This window comes from Syzygium oleosum, unplaced genomic scaffold (assembly GCF_021117445.2).
Source record: "Syzygium oleosum isolate NSW1041296 unplaced genomic scaffold, Sole_v2.1 Sole_v2.32, whole genome shotgun sequence".
NCBI lineage: Eukaryota > Viridiplantae > Streptophyta > Magnoliopsida > Myrtales > Myrtaceae > Syzygium > Syzygium oleosum.
In genome coordinates, this window is record NW_026607516.1 from 2,804,014 (window position 1) to 2,820,179 (window position 16,166).

General features: G+C 41.3%; 2 protein-coding genes across 3 annotated transcripts; one reads left to right on the forward strand and one right to left on the reverse strand.

Annotated features, from left to right (window-relative positions):
- The first annotated feature begins 563 nt into the window (after window positions 1-563).
- On the forward strand, window positions 564-9,630 carry LOC115686994 (uncharacterized). 2 transcript variants are annotated; one of them, XM_030612448.2, is made up of 23 exons: window positions 564-923; window positions 1,008-1,115; window positions 1,670-1,818; window positions 2,063-2,144; window positions 2,291-2,709; window positions 2,895-3,327; window positions 3,405-3,628; window positions 4,093-4,288; window positions 4,454-4,599; window positions 4,705-4,879; window positions 5,020-5,073; window positions 5,326-5,505; window positions 5,780-5,892; window positions 6,320-6,502; window positions 7,322-7,379; window positions 7,640-7,699; window positions 7,808-7,849; window positions 7,923-8,053; window positions 8,146-8,281; window positions 8,361-8,438; window positions 8,715-8,831; window positions 9,013-9,075; window positions 9,218-9,630. In XM_030612448.2, the coding sequence occupies exons 1-23, from the start codon at window positions 777-779 to the stop codon at window positions 9,305-9,307; spliced, it is 3,384 nt and encodes a 1,127-aa protein (XP_030468308.1). In that variant the 5' UTR covers window positions 564-776; the 3' UTR covers window positions 9,308-9,630. The 2 variants fall into 2 exon arrangements, with proteins under 2 accessions (XP_030468308.1, XP_056160405.1); XM_056304430.1 differs by lacking the exons at window positions 564-923; window positions 1,008-1,115 and adding an exon at window positions 1,234-1,398.
- A 616-nt stretch (window positions 9,631-10,246) lies between these two features.
- On the reverse strand, window positions 10,247-16,090 carry LOC130135389 (ferric reduction oxidase 2-like). The gene is made up of 9 exons (XM_056304386.1): window positions 16,085-16,090; window positions 15,347-15,578; window positions 15,110-15,212; window positions 14,825-15,022; window positions 14,060-14,294; window positions 12,174-12,501; window positions 11,767-12,010; window positions 10,836-11,539; window positions 10,247-10,606 (listed from the first exon to the last, which is right to left on the reverse strand). Exons 1-9 carry the CDS (start codon window positions 16,088-16,090, stop codon window positions 10,467-10,469), a joined length of 2,190 nt encoding a protein of 729 aa, XP_056160361.1. The 3' UTR covers window positions 10,247-10,466.
- Between the last annotated feature and the right edge of the window lie 76 nt (window positions 16,091-16,166).

The window sequence follows — 16,166 nt, forward strand, 5'->3', positions numbered from 1 at the left end:
GTAGAGGCGCAACACTTGGGGCGCTAATCCAGACACAATCGATTGTCAATTTATCTTCAATCTGCAAAATGTACGTGTCGAATTTCTGTTTAGATTTCAATATACACATGGATCCTGTCTAGGGTTTTGATTTATAGATTCCGCTGCGTTTTTAGCACTTGAGGAACCCTACATGTTCAACTTAATATGAAAATGTACAATGTTGTCATTCCAGTAATTCAAGTTTGGGGTTAACATCAAACATCTTCATATAGTTTAAGGACTAAATTAAATATGTACTAAAAATCCATGGACTATATGAACAAATTAAAAGTTCAGGGACCACATCAAAGATCGTTTGTATCGCTTTCTCTTTAACGAACCTTTTGAGCCCAGCCCGATTGATAAAATGTCTCTACCCAAGCCCGCTCGAGTGATGATGGGCCGGAATCTAGGCCCGTCGGGCCTCCATCCGGTACCCGCGTGACCCGACCCGCCGATTTACGCACGAGACATTTCTGAGCAAAACACCAAAAAACAGGAGGAGGAAAAATAAAAATAAATAAATGAATAAAGGAAAAAGAGAAAATGGTTGAATTTCAGTTCTTCTTCTTCCTCCTCCTCTGAGATCCACGCGAGAGATCGGAGTCGCCATCGCTCGTCTCTGCTCCAGAAAAAAAATGCTTCAGATCTCTCCTCCTCCTCCATCACCGCCGAATTGATCGCTCTTCTCTCCTCCCGAAGCACAGTTGCAGTCATTCGCCGCATCGGAATTCCCGGGAATCGGAGCGCCGAAGATGTACATGGCGTACGGATGGCCGCAGGTGATCCCCCTGGAGCAAGGCCTGTGCCCGTCTTCCCAGAGGGTCATCTACTTCAAGGTCATCAATCGCCTCCTGCTCGTCGTCTCCCCGTCTCACCTCGAGCTCTGGAGCTCTTCCCAGGTACGGAACGAGCTCGCTCCCGCGGTCGTCGCTGGTTCCGTACAGTGACTGTTCTTGATGTTGTCTTTGGTTTCGTGTGATCAGCATAGGGTGAGGTTGGGGAAGTACAAGAGGGATGCGGATTCGTTGCGGAGGGAGGGGGAGAATTCGCAGGCCGTGTGGAGCCCTGATGCCAAATTGATTGCCGTTGTGGTGAGTTCGAGATGTTTTTATGGATAGGTTTGATGAAACATGAAATGATAGGGTCGATTTGTGAGTCGGGCAATTGCAATTGATTTTGCATTTGCATTGCTATTCTTGATTCATATCTGGTCGGCCTATAACTATGGATTGGTATAAGTTCATTTTTTGGGATGTACTCGTGTACAAAACTTACCTTGACTACAATGCATCCCCAAAGGATGGTGCTCAAAATGAGAGCTGGGTGCCCTGCTGTAGATCTCTTCTTTGGCTGTTCCAGTTAGAAATTCTGCGTGTCGGTTGACTACTGTCATTCTTCGGACTGATCTTTGTAGCTACTTAATTTTGGACAAGGGGGTATCGGTATGACCCTTTAGATAATTATCTCTAATAGAAGCTAGAGAGGTGATGCTTGTCAATTGTGCCTATTGTTAGTGAATGCGAGCATTCTTTCCTCCTTCCTTGGTCTTGCTCTGACTAGTAAAATAAAATACCAGTTGCTTCTTATATTATCCCCTTGAGGGCACTTGGTTGCTTCTTATGACGCGGTTTCATATTTTTTGCAGACGACTTCACTCTATCTTCATTTATTTAAGGTTCACTTTTCTGAGAAAAGAGTACAGATTGGAGGGAAGCAGCCGTCTGGTTTGTATTTTGCGACTATTTCTCTTCTCCTCAGCGAGCAGGTTCCCTTTGGAGACATGAATTTATCTGTGTGAGTATTACGCTAATGTATTTGTGTGTATGCTGGAAATCTAAACTTGTGCCTTAGTGGACTGTGGGCACGCCATTGTCTTTATTATTCCCTAAACTCGGTTAAGTTGTACAAAAAGCACATAACATCTTGTAAGTATATTGGTTTTGCTCATTTAAAATAAAAATATTAAATGAACAAAGCAGTCTAGAAACCTAATGGGCATGTTTGATGAATATTTACCGAGCTTTTGTCTCTTCTTCAGGAGCAATATTGTAAGTGATAACAGGCATATGCTGCTTGGACTCTCTGACGGATCCTTGTATGGCATTTCTTGGAAGGGAGAGGTATGGTTTATCTTTTTTACTGGCTATTTACTTTCAGGATCAGAGTTTTCTGTAAGACGTTGGTGCTTTGATCTGTTCAGCTTGAAGAGGGTCGTCTTTGTTGATTATGATTTAATTTCTCTCTTTACATCATAATGTCTGCGCAGTTTTGTGGGGCTGTTGGACTTGACCATCCCATACGAAATGAGAGTGATAAAGTTACTGACTTACCACATCCTGTAAGTAATGGAATTGCTGCCATAGTGAATCCAGGAGCTCCGATATCACAACAGAATTCTATAAAAAGGCCTGCAATTGTTCAGTTGGAGCTTTGCTTTCCAGTGAGGCTGCTCTTTGTGTTATATTCCAATGGACAACTGATGTTATGTTCGGTGAGTAAGAAAGGACTAAAGCAGGTTGAGTCTATTAGAGCTGAAAAGCATGTTGGATCTGGTGATGCTGTATGTACATCAGTAGCTTCAGAGCAACAAATCCTTGCAGTTGGGACCAGAAGAGGGGTCGTGGAGCTATATGACCTTGCTGACTCTGCATCACTTATTCGTGCCGTGTCTCTGTTTGACTGGGGGTAAGTGTCGTATCATGAACCATCTATATGGCATCTTGCAAGTTAATCAGTTTTTGTTTTTTTATTTATGATGGTTGTCTTGATAAGGACATTCACTGCTTGAAAATGGTGTAGTGTTGATTTCTAGGGCTAATAATTTCCATTTTCAATTGGATTGACTGGATAAGTTAATCTTGTTCTTCCAGGTATTCTGTGGAAGACACTGGTCCCGTCACCTGCATTGCTTGGACCCCAGATAATTCTGCCTTTGCTGTTGGATGGAAGCATAGAGGACTTACAGTCTGGTCTGTTTCGGGGTGTCGATTAATGTCGACGATACGTCAGATTGGTTTAAGTTCTGTGTCTTCTCCTATGATGAAGCCGAATCAGGATAGTCGGTTTGAACCGTTGGTCAGTGGTGTCTCGTTGATGCAGTGGGATGAATTCGGATACAGGCTATATGCTATTGAGGAGGGTTCCTCCGAGAGAGTTCTTGCCTTTTCCTTTGGGAAATGTTGTCTAAATAGAGGTGTGTCTGGTATGACATATGTGCGCCAAGTGATTTACGGCGAGGATCGGTTGCTTGTCGTGCAGTCTGAAGACACAAATGAACTTAAAATGCTGCATCTTAATCTTCCAGTAAGTGGTAAATTCCATCGTTGAGAGATAATATCCACATGCCTAGGACCTGTATGATATGGTCTGCTTCTTTCCAGGTTTCGTATCTCTCCCAAAATTGGCCCGTTCAACATGTGGCAGCTAGCAAAGATGGAATGTACTTAGCAGTTGCTGGCCTTCACGGGTTAATTCTCTATGATATACGATTGAAGAAATGGCGGGTGTTTGGTGACATTTCTCAGGAACAGAAGATACAATGCAAAGGTTTGCTATGGCTGGGAAAGATTGTTGTTGTGTGCAACTATGACGATTCTTCTAACACGTGAGGGCTTTTTCAATCAAATCCTTAATAATTTTCCTAGTGTCGTCTTGTCATATTGAGAGCATTTTAACTCGGATCTGTTAGATGCATCCAACTAAGTGTTGAGGCCCTCATATCATGGAAACATCACCTGTGTGCTTTGCTCTGTGTAGATCTTTGTACTTTAGTTTGGGTTTCTCTCGGTTTTCATAGGTGTTTTTGGGTGGGACTTTCTCCTCTCTCTTCTAGGCTTTTTTTTACTTTTTTTTTTGTTTGGGGGGGGGGGGGGGAGAGGTAAGGGGGTGAAAGGGGTGAAGGGGGAAGAGCAGCAGGCATTTAGTTGCCGTTTATTTTTCTTTTGAGTTTACTCATGTTGTATAATCTTAATTTGTAGCTGACTTTTGTATTAGTCTTAATTTTAGCATTATATGGTTTGATATCCGGTACAAATTTTCTTCATTTTCTTTGTTCTTGTCTATATACAGGTATGAGTTGCTTTTCTACCCAAGATATCACCTTGATCAGAGTTCGCTACTTTGTCGGAAGTCGCTGCTTACCAAACCAATGGTTATGGATGTATATGAGAATTATATCCTAGTCACTTATCGTCCATTTGATGTTCACATCTTCCATGTAAAATTATCCGGAGAATTGACACCATCTAGTACCCCAGATTTGCAGGTAAAGACATGTCCTTCTATTTCTGGTGGAATGGTTTCGTTTAGTTGCTCATTATAGTGTACTTTACATAGCTCTAAACATGGATGTTCAGAATTGCACTCTGAATGAGAGTGCTTGACTGAAGCTCTATTCTTCATACATTTTAAGTGATAAAATGACAAACAGCTTTCTACAGTACGAGAACTCTCCATCATGACTGCAAAGAGCCATCCTGCAGCAATGCGTTTCATCCCTGACCAGCTTCCCAGAGAATGTGCGTCGACTGATCATCTCTCTTCATCCTCAGATGGTTTGGTTAGGGAACCTTCCAGGTAAATTGGGTTCAAATGTCCGTGGAATTATTCAAATGATAGTCGCAAATAGAGGTAGAGGTCTTCTAATGCCACATCACCCTGAATAGTTTCATTAATCGCCAGATGTTTGATATTGAGAGCAAATGGAGAGCTTTCATTACTTGATTTGGACGATGGACGTGAAAGGGAGCTTACTGACTCTGTTGAGTTATTTTGGGTGACCTGTGGTCAATCCGAGGAGACAACTAATTTGATAGAAGAAGTGTCCTGGTTGGATTATGGTCATCGAGGAATGCAGGTAATTGACTGTTGGGACTGAAGCCTAAAGAAACCATCTTGGCACCTATTCTCTTTCATTAGCTTAGGGTGGATTGTCCTGGTGCTTGGCTGTTACTGAATTTGTCTGATAAGGTCCTTGTTGGAAACGTGCTATTACAGGTCTGGTATCCATCTCCAGGTGTAGAATCTTTTAAGCAGGAAGATTTCTTGCAGGTAATTTGCGGTTAACTGTTGCACTTCATTCTTCACTGTGATATCTTATTTTGCCTGTTAGGCATACATTGACTTTGAAGTTTGTGAAATTAAATAAGAGCACTCTGCTCTGTTCTCATGATCGGTAATCATTTGATGTTTTACATGCTATATTCAGTAGTCTTGGAACCGATAGTAAATCTTTTATGCTTATATAATACAGATTTCTGGTTCTTTTATGTAATTAGATTGAGAATTCTCTTCCTATTTCAGTTGGATCCAGAGCTCGAGTTTGATCGAGAGGTGTACCCACTTGGGCTCCTACCAAATGCGGGGGTTGTGGTTGGTGTTTCTCAGCGAATGTCTTTTTCAGCATGTACGGAATTCCCATGTTTTGAACCTTCTCCTCAAGCGCAGACTATATTGCATTGTCTACTTCGCCACCTCCTTCAGGTAACATTATATCAACAGATGGTCCTCTTATTGGCATTTGGTGTTTTATTGCTTGGTGGAGCTGGAGAATAGAATATCAATTGGAATCTAGTGAGAACTTGATTTCTGAATTAACATCCTAGTAGTTGGCTCAAAACAGCTGATTCATGAAGTTGATATTTTTTATCTTTTGTGAATCCATATTTGGCCTTGCATGACAGTGTTTCTATATTAAGACAACAGTATGATTAAGAAGATTTTCCCCCTTATTGCATCTCTTATCTCTGACTTCTAGAGGAACAAAAGTCAGGAAGCTTTGAGGCTTGCAGAATTATCAGCAGAGAAGCCTCATTTTTGTCACTGTCTGGAATGGCTTCTTTTTACTGTCTTTGATGCAGAGATTTCCAGGTAATTTTGTCATACTCAGATTTTAACCTTATTAAGAGTTATGTACCTGAGTGGTGTCTTATTTCTTGCCGCTGTCTTTCTTTTAATTATTACCATTCAAATTAGTTTAACCCTACCAGAAAGCTTGTGTTACCCTAAATTTATCAGTTCTTTTGGTTACGCGTAAATCTTTTCTCTGTACTTTCTGTTTTGACTATATATCTGGGGATTTCTGCAAGTCATTTTCTAGGTAAGAATTTAAATTTAATTTCTTGTAGCCTGTGATGTTTGTTGATTGGCTAAAGCTTTTGCTTGGCAGTTGGCTTTTCCCTCTTGTATTTTCTGTTGTGAAAGCTAATCATTAGCTTTTCTTTTGATGTATTTATATTTTACTAATGTTTTTTTGGCTTTTCATAGTCTCTAACCTATAATAAATTGCAAATCACAGGCAAAACATAAACAAGCACCGGAATAATGGCCTCAAAAGTGCGACCAGTTTCACTCTTCTGGAGAAGACCTGTGATTTGATAAGAAACTTTCCTGAGTATTTTGATGTGGTTGTCAGTGTTGCTAGAAAAACTGATGGTCGTCATTGGGCTGATCTGTTTTCTGCCGCTGGAAGATCAACAGAGTACTTTCCTGACCTATTGCTTTCATCTTAATCTACTGGAGTGCTGATGTACTGTTAATCAAGGAACTAGCGTCACAAGGAGGACCTGATAAGTGTAGCGTACTGCTATCTTGACTTTTGAAATAATCTTTTTCCTGGTCAGCTAGCTTTTAATGCACATCATGAAGTAGATCTTTTCCATAACGTGAACGAAATTTCTGCAAGAATAAAGTCTCTTTGCATGTCTGTTCTGATTCCACCATTCATGATGATGGTACGTGTTTATCCAGCAGCGATAAAAGTATCTGTAATTTGACACCTTGCTGAGGAGTTTAATTTTTAGCAAAAGGAAGAATAAAACTATATTTATGTTTTGACCCACCCATGGGTAGCTCAGTTGGTTAGGGCGTACTTGGGATTGTGTGGTTAGGCACACTGGTCCCAGGTTCGATTCCCCGGCTGAGCACTTGTGATTTAAGTGGGGGGGCCATGGCGGTGGGTTGCTGTGCTAGTCTCCCCCAAGGAATAGTCGAGGTGCGCGCAAGCTGGCCCGGACACCTCGGTTACCAAAAAAAAGAAATATATATATATTTATGTTTTGGACAAGTGCTTAATTTTTTCTTGCTGCTACCTGTTGAAGTATATTCATGCATATTAGTCAAGAATTATTTAGTCGTAAATAAAGAAATTAGGCTTTTGTTAGTGTGTCTCCTGCTCTATAAATAGCCATCTTGTGTACTCTTTCATTAAGTTATTGATTAAAGATGTATTCTTGAGTATTTTCTCTCTCCTTGTCACTTGAAGATTTTAGAATATTTACACTACTCAAACTTTTTGAAGGTTATTTGAGGAATGTTTCCAAAGAAGATGGTACAGGACAGCAGCTTGCTACATACTGGTATGCTCTTAGATCTTCATCTATCAATACTATGCTTGTGGATAATGTTTTTCCTCATGCTTCTTTTCTAGAAAAATATTCAAAAGGACAGATCCCTTTCTTTTGTTCTGTGTGAAAGATCTCCTTTCTTTCCTATTTGCCTGAAGACTATGAGGGAGAGTATTAATCACGCAGAGAAAGGCATTTTTTCTTAAGATTCTTAATTTGTCTGTCCTGCTGGGACCTCAAATTTTATTAACTCCTTCAATCTTTGTGGACAGGTTATAGCAAAGCTTGAAGGTCCTGCTGTCAGTCAGTATAGTGCCCTGCGTTTATTGCAGGTAGATGACTAGTTGTCTGCAAGTTTCTTGTCTCATTGGATTTTCTTTTTGCCCCTTCCTTTATATAGGTTGATGCAGCCTCTCACTTTACTTTTCTAACTTATGCAGGCGACACTTGATGAATCTTTGTATGAACTCGCAGGAGAGCTGGTACGAATTGTGGCATTTGCTCTTTTGGAGAGAGAATTCTTGCTCATTCTAAAACCTTTCCTTTGGTTTGTAGGTGAGGTTCTTGCTGAGATCTGGAAGGGAGTACGAACAGGCATCTTCTGATTCAGACAGATTATCGCCTCGATTCTTAGGGTATTTTTTATTTCGTTCTAGTTACAAGAGGCAGTCCACAGACTACAGAAGGTCATTCATCTGTTTCACTAACTCTACATTATCCTTTGATATTACTACTTTGCCCGTCAGAATGATCCTACTGAAGTTTTGCTTTTGTTTAGCCCTTCGTTCAAAGAGCAAAGTGCTCATGTCACTTCAGTCAAGAACATTCTAGAAAACCATGCTAGTTATTTGATGTCGGGGAAGGAACTTTCGAAACTTGTTGCTTTTGTGAAAGGCACACAGTTCGATTTGGTGGTGAGAAAAACCTACGAATTTTTTTTTTTCGTGAATCTTTTGACAATTGGTTGATTTGTGTGCCTGCAATACATGTCAGGAGTATCTCCAACGAGAGAAAGATGGTTCCGCTCGCTTGGAGAGTTTTGCCTCGGGGCTTGAACTAATTGGTCAAAAGGCATCTCTCTCTCTCTCTCTCTCTCTCTCTCTACGCGCCCGAGCGTATGCCTGTTCTCCATGTACAACACCTGCTTCTTTTCCTGCATGAGATTTGTTGGAGGAGATATCCATGTACCTTTAATGAGTTGTTGTCATGTCCCTGACTCAACACGTCCATATTTAACTGCTGTAAAGATTATAGGAGGCACCCAATTCTTCAATTTTTCTTTTATATATCGATTATGTGAATCTGACGACATTCTTCAACTGATCGAGGAAATTCATCAATATTCAGCTTCAGATGAGTACGCTGCAAAGCAGGTTGGATGCAGAGTTTCTGTTGGCTCATATGTGCTCTGTCAAGTTCAAGGAGTGGATAGTTGTTCTTGCTACTCTTTTAAGGCGGTCTGAGGTATAATTAAATACAATTTGGATAATGGTATTGTCACCAAATATTTCTGTATCTTATCTTGCTTCTCTGTAGATGGAAACCGTAACTTGAGAAGGTTGGTTTTGAGTTTCTAGGAGTATAAATGTACGTTCATCTAGTGAAGATGGCTAACTGACCTACTTGCTTGTGGAAATCATTGAAGGTACTGTTTGATCTTTTTCGGCATGACTTGCGCTTGTGGAGGGCTTACAGCGTCACTCTACAGGTAGACTTTGTTTTTTCATTTTTATCCGACTTCTGCATTCTTAAGCATGATGTCATTTGGAAGCAGAAGTCGTGCACCTGGATTTTATTACTTTTTTGGAAGTGGTAAGGGTTATTGAGTTCATGTGTTGATTGGTCTACAGTCATACCCTGCATTCTTTGAGTACCATGATCTTGTGGAGGCCTTGGAAGAGAAACTCGCAGCATATGCCAATTCCGAAGAGAAATACTGATGATTATTGAAATATTTTCAACTGGGTGATTCCTCTATCGGGCATTCAACCAGGCATTCATCCAACTAAAGTGAAGGGCAAAGTCAATACCAAACGACGCGCGGCGGAGGAAGTTTGTACAATAACAAGAGGATTAGTCTTATAGGAAGTGTGTGTTGATAAGGAGCCTACAATTTTGTTGAGGGCAGCTCTTGAAATAATCTTTTTAGTCTTTCTAGGTATTCTTTTCTCTATTCATCTTTTAGGTAATATGGTAAATGTGCACATAACATAATGCCAAGTCTCGTGCAACGCGGAATATTAGTGTCTTTTACTTATCTTTTTATCCTCTGCAGTTTCGTTTGAAGGTTTTCTTTCGTTTTTTTTTTGCCTTTCTTTGTGGGGCCAGTCTGTTAGAAGGTTGATTGAGTCAATCGTCTCTACCTGAGTTGCATCAGCAACTGAATTTGTAAAATACAAATGAAGCCCCTTAACATGGAAGCTGAAAAGCGAACGTGGATAGCTTTTGAATATGTCAATATTTGGAAATTCCAAATATCGATGGCTTTTGTATAGAAACTTCGACGGTGTGCGAGGTGCTATGTACAATGTAATTAGAAGCACAACTATAACATGGGATCACGGATTTTAGTCCTCGTGCTTGATATGTTTGTTCCATCAAGCACATTGTGATTTTGAAGTGAAGTTTTGCTGTTTATGGTTCTGAGAATGCATATTCAACAATTTACGAAGATATGCCACGCTAAGCAAAGTCCAGAAAAATTGATCCTCGTACCCAAAATGGGGAAAAGGACAAACAGAAAGTTTGCTCCCGGTAATGCATCGTTGTTCTCAGCCAGTGAACGAAGATAGGTTGAACCGTTGATATTGTTAATGTCAATGCGAGACCGTGAGTAAAGCAAACCAACGTGTAAATGCAGTGTCTTTGAGGAAACGAAGTTAAAGAGGAACCGACACGCATTTGTATCGACATTTAGTAAGAAACACACCTGCTGGCTTTTTTAAGTTTCCAGTCCCGTTTGCCTAAAGAAAGAGGAAATCCGCATCATAACAACATACACCGCGTATAGGAAGCGAGGCGTATTCGGCAAGTTTGCATCGCCGGAAAACCACAATACATTCAATCAACTTCTTCCATTGGGAGACGGTTTGACTCGGATCACCAGCTAAAGCTGATGGATTCGAAGTGCAGGTTATCAGCCAGCCCCGAGGAACAGATGCCTGCAACCTCGTGCCTCATCTTCTTTGGACCACAAACCAGGACTCCAACACTTGACTCTTTGCACTCAAATAACATTTCTGCAAAAAGTCACAGATAGTTCACAAAATGAAGTGCCAATATGCGAGGCCAAGCATTAGTCAAAGTCAGCAGACTAGGAGGGAGTTTTGTGGGTGTCCTGTTGGATAAGAGCTGAAGAATCAACAAAAAAGAGAATACTAGCAAAATGGGTATATGAATAGATCACCACTAACTTGAAGCAACTTCGAATTGCTTATATTTCTAAATGAGATTTGATCCAATACTTACTCTTTAGGTCAGGCCTTTCGCCAAAGTGCAGATTGGTGGCTTGGACAAGGGACTGATGTGGGAGGCTCTCCAATTCCCTTTCGGCATTGTAGAACCCCGAACCAGGCGAATGCGCCAGAGTCAACCCGTCCAAGTGCTTGATCTGCTTCACTTCCTTGGCGTTGATCCTCTTGTTCCATAGAAAAGCTGTACTAGCTGCAATGCCGATGGATATGCAAATGACCAATATGTTCAGGACCGCCCTAGAAGCGGTAGAGTACTTGTTTTGGTTTTGATCTATCGGGTAAATATAGTAGCGTGTAATGATCCCTATTAATATAAGGAACATGACGAAAGAGACCGAAATGATGGCTCCGAGCCACAGCCAACTGTTGGGGCCCAAAACGGCAGACAATGGTTCGTCAAATGAACTGGGTTTGAACCAAACAGATCGGGCTTGTTTCGAGGATTGGGTGGCGGCTTCTTTTTCTCTAGTCACATAGGCCTCGATCTGAAGCTGAAGGTTCGATAAGTCAGATGGGGTGCCTGAAATGGGCAGGACGAGGTCAAGCATGGTAAGATCAGAGGAGTTCTTGAAGGCACAAATGAGGGTCAATTTAGGAGTCATTGACTTGAATGTGGTGCTCATGAAGATGAATTCTCTGATGATGGAGATGAATGGAGTGATCCCACTGCCCCCACTCACCATTACTAGCTTCTCATGCCTGCAGTAGAAAAATCGCAGTTCGGTTTAATTAAAGATTATTAGACAGACTCATTCTATTGTTGACACGACACATCCAATAATCATAAATTTGGAAAAAAAAAGGTGAAACACAAGGAGACCAGTGCACAAAGAAACACTGTTTACATGGGATGTTCTAACTTAGGAATGGACTAAAATAGATGATATATCGAGACCTATCCCATGAAACGAGCAAAACATATTTACCTGAGGAAATGAGTTGAGGCGGGTCCATAAGGTCCTTCAACGGAGACATCGAGGCGATTGGGAGGAGAAGGAGAAGAAAGGATTTGGTAGAGCTTCTGAGACCAAGTCCCTTCGTTCTTGATGATGATGCTGAGCTTATCCTTTTCCAAGTTGCTGTTCGATGAAATGGTGAACGGATGCCATTGCAGCTTGGATAGGCTGGGCACGTTTATGAACACGATGCTCGTCGGAGTATACTCTAGACCTGCTCAGACTCAAAATATTGAAGAAGAATAAGGGAAATAAGGAACCCGAATCCGAAAAACCAAGTACTTGAACGACACAATAGAATGAGTGAGCCATTTTTCTTCATTCAGGTTAACTTCTAAGCATGCTGACTAAGTGATATGCTTATCATCGTTCTTCACCTGGTGTCTTGGAGAAGTTGAGCTCGACGGTGTCGCAGGGCAAGACGCGAGCACAGACCAGGCGGGCCCGGTTGCGGGACTGCAGGAAGCGGAGGTAGCGGTCGACCATGAAGAGGTAGAAGCCGGGGAGCATAATGCAGGAGTAGGAGATGCCGACGTGGAGGACGAAGAAGAACATGAAGAGAATGTAGAGATAATGGGCGTAGAAGAAGAGCTCGAACATCTTCCTCCTCACGCGGGGGAAGGTGGTCGCCCACATCCCTAGACCGGCCAGCAGCGCTATCTCTCCCGCTACGTTCGATACCCCCGTTTTCTGCCACTCCATCATCTGCACATACGCGCACGTATCTCTTACAGTTCGAATCATCAATAATAGGTAGCATAAGTTAGCAAGATGAATGTATAAATTACAATAAATAAATTGGTGTTCACGTTTTGTTGAATCGGCGGTTGTTCGTTCTTTTAGACGAAATTCCCAATCCAAGAAAATAATATTAAAAAAAACACAGAGGAAATCTAAAAAGAGAACATGTGGGCCCGGCCCGAAATTCTAGTGGGGCGCAAAAATGCGATTCCTTTTCAAAGACATTTTTTTTTCGGGAAAATCAATAAAACAATTTTAAATCCATTGTAATTGTGCCAATCTAGTTTTGTTTTCGTAAATTCAGTCATAAACCTTTTACATTTGTGTCAATTCAGTCCATTTGATCAATTTTGGCCGGCCGGCGTGGCGTAGACGCCATGTCAATGTCAGTCGGATGGTTGGCACCAGCCGGTGTCCATGGATGGACTGAATTTACACAAACAAAAAAGGTTTAGGACTGAATTGACAAAATAAAAAAATTAGGACTGAATTATCACAATTACAATATTTTTATGACTCTTATGGTAATTTTCCCCTTTCTCTTCTTTTCTTTATGGTAGGGGTGAGCGGTTCTAGGTTCCACACAGGTTCCACTTGAAACCTGGTAAATCATCACATTTAATGATCACCATTTGTTATTGCAATCGACTGACCATAACTTATATTTAGACACACAAATAATATGAAACATTAGCAAAGTAAAAGTTTTAGTTATAAAATGAAAGTTCAAACTAGTGGTTTCAAATTATACACTCATCATCGGACGCTATGGAATACCACATGATCGCGCGACGACATAAAACAAGAAAAATATAAAAACTTATTTCAGGTTTCAGATGTCAGATTTCAGATTTCAAGTTCCATTACTTAGAAGCTAGAACCTATCCGTCGAAATACTTGATATCTTGGAATCGATTTTTCACCGATCCAGTTCTCAAATTCTAGGTTCTGCCACCCGTACTTTAGGGGTGGTTTTGTGTTCGTTCTTTGCATGTTTGAATTTTCTTCTACGGCCCAGTCCCACTTCCTAAAGAAGTCAGTGAACCTTTTCAGTCCATCCTTCGTTTATAGGCCGCCACAGGTCAAACTAACCCGACGATGCTGACCGTCCAGCATGGTGGACCGATCGGTGTTACGCGATCCAAAAGGCGCTGTCTTGGTGCATGGGAAACAGGTCACGTGTGGTGCCACTCCAGCGGTGACGTCGATGAGATCGACTAACATGCAAAGAACAAGCAAGTTCCTGAAACGACCATACCGAAATCGACACCGAAGAGAGTCATCTCAACCTGATGCCAATACAAGCCACATGCTTGGAGAAATCTCAGCATTTATGTGGAGGGATAACTTTTGTTTAAACGGGGTAATTTCTTTTGCCTTAAAGATTTTTGTTTTAACTCTTAATTAATGTGGGTTTAGAGCTTTAAAAGAAAGGGGGGGGGGGGGGGTGTTTCAAGACTATATTTCAATATCATACTAAAAAAGTAAATGAATCAACTTAAAAAGGATGCTTTGATTTCACCTCGGAGATTCTGTGAGTGAGAGCCCAATAGAGGATAAAAATGAGGCCGTGCGCAGTGAATAGGACCATCACGATGTGACCAAGCCATATGTGGTACTTGATGCTGGCTTCTGAGGTGAGACCGAAGAGTGGCAACACCGACGACGCTCGGGTCACCGGGAAGAATAGGAAAGCGAGTGCTATGTTCCCCACAATCCCCAACCAAAAACCTGAGGTCTCCAATTTCGCTTCCCACCTGCCATTGTATTTAATGCTCATCTTCTTATGATATGGTTTTCTCGAATATTATGCTCCAATAGATTTGTGTAAGATTGCTTGGAATAAAATATTGGCTGACAAAATGGTTAACAAAGTTGGCATAAGTTTTATATGGATATGATTCTAAACCTGGCGTTACGTAAACATATGTCCCCTTTTCGGGTTTTTCATTCGGGTTATACACAAGTAAAAGCCATGAAAATTCTCCGAAGGAATTAAGAAAAAACACTCTAAAAGAGAAGTTTGTCATATCACTCGATGTATAAAAACTCTAACTCCTTAAACTGTTTCAACAATGGTCAGAAGAACACATGATTTCACGCGTGTATATTTTGTTTCCATTGAAAATCAAAACAGGAAAACGAAACCCTTTTTCCTCAAAAGAACTTTTCGATGGAGAAGAGAGGGGGAGAGAGTAGTGACAAAAGCTTACTATGCCAGCAGAAGAAGGAAAGGAAGAAGGAAGTTTGGGAAAAGCCAGTTTTGGCGCATAAGAAAGGTTCTTACACTTTTTCCCCATCCGTCGATCCCGTTCGGTCGATCTTGAGGAAGCTGTTGCGAAGGTACGCAGCAAAAGACCAAACCAGGAGTGCTATGAACATCACAAAGAAGGCCACTTCGATCCACGAAACGATCCCTAGTGGCCCCCTCACCAGCACCGGTCTCTTCCACATTGCCAATCCCTTGTTCTTTTTTATGCCATTCCTGCTTTTCCATCATTAAGTGATTCAAGCAGCCATAGAAGCTGATAAGCTGACAAACGAATTAAACAGCCGTGGAATAGATTAATACTTCCCCACTTGGGGCTCGCTCGATTTGTTTCCCAGATGGAGGTACACACAGCCCAAGCAAGCGATGAACAGGACTGGGAATGTGAACATCAGAATCGAGTAACCTGTTTTTTGTTTTTTATTTACATTGTAACGGGAAAGAACTCACTAATTTAGTGGAAATTAGAAACATGAAGGACAGAAAAAGGAGATAAAGAAGAAGAAGAAGATAAGAGGAGTGTAGGAGTCAGATTTATGCCTTGTTTGCCGAAGTAGGTGGAAGAGCCAGATTTGGCCCTGATGCTGAGCGACCAACGGTTGCGGTACGTGTTGGTGGGCATCACTATCCAAATCAGAACAGTCCCGAGAAACACCACCATGAACAAGGCCCATATTGCATCTCTGACGATTCTCTTAGCTCCACCAGATGAAGAAGTAGAAGAAAATGAAGTTGGTGATGATCTTCTCATGATACCGGAGTCCACCTTTCGCTCTCAATCTCTCGGTGACGTGTGTGTGAGAGAGAGAGCTTTAGTGACCCGTAGGAAGAGTGTATGACGAATGTGTGGAGTGATTCTATACATGCGTATTTATATATAGGGAGAAGGGGAGGGACCGTTAGTATTTAATTTCGCATTTCAGAAGAGCAAGCATGAATCAGGTCCTTCGCCAGATGTCAAATGACAAAAGATTTCCTTCCTTCTTTATCATGAAATACTAAAATTTATTTTTATTGAAAATATCCTCACGATTATCGTGATATCATGAATATACCATATATTCAGCATTTAATTGACATATTTAACATAGTAAGTGCATCTTCTATGTGATCAGATCTGTGTCAAAGTTCGTCATATGGTATATTAGATTGCATTTTGCATGATTTGGTCTGACGCCTATAAATAGGCCATAGATGTGATATCGAAGATATTTCTTCTCATCTACTAGGTATTTTTTACCATATTCGGCGTACACATTGATATTCACGCACGATTACTGGCATCGTCTAGAATTGCACATGTCCAAATCTTGGCACATCGATGGTGGTGGGGTGGGGTGGGGTGGACAATATGAAAAGT

Coding starts and splice junctions, on each gene's coding strand:
- LOC130135389 (XM_056304386.1), bottom strand. Junction 11,540..11,766: donor GCCTCAACTCATTTCCTCAG/GTAAATATGTTT, acceptor TTTCTACTGCAG/GCATGAGAAGCTAGTAATGG. Junction 10,607..10,835: donor CGAAAGGCCTGACCTAAAGA/GTAAGTATTGGA, acceptor GACTTTTTGCAG/AAATGTTATTTGAGTGCAAA.
- LOC115686994 (XM_030612448.2), top strand. CDS start 777: ATGTACATGGCGTACGGATGGCCGCAGGTGATCCCCCTGGAGCAAGGC. Junction 7,700..7,807: donor GTGCCCTGCGTTTATTGCAG/GTAGATGACTAG, acceptor TAACTTATGCAG/GCGACACTTGATGAATCTTT. Junction 9,076..9,217: donor CTTACAGCGTCACTCTACAG/GTAGACTTTGTT, acceptor ATTGGTCTACAG/TCATACCCTGCATTCTTTGA.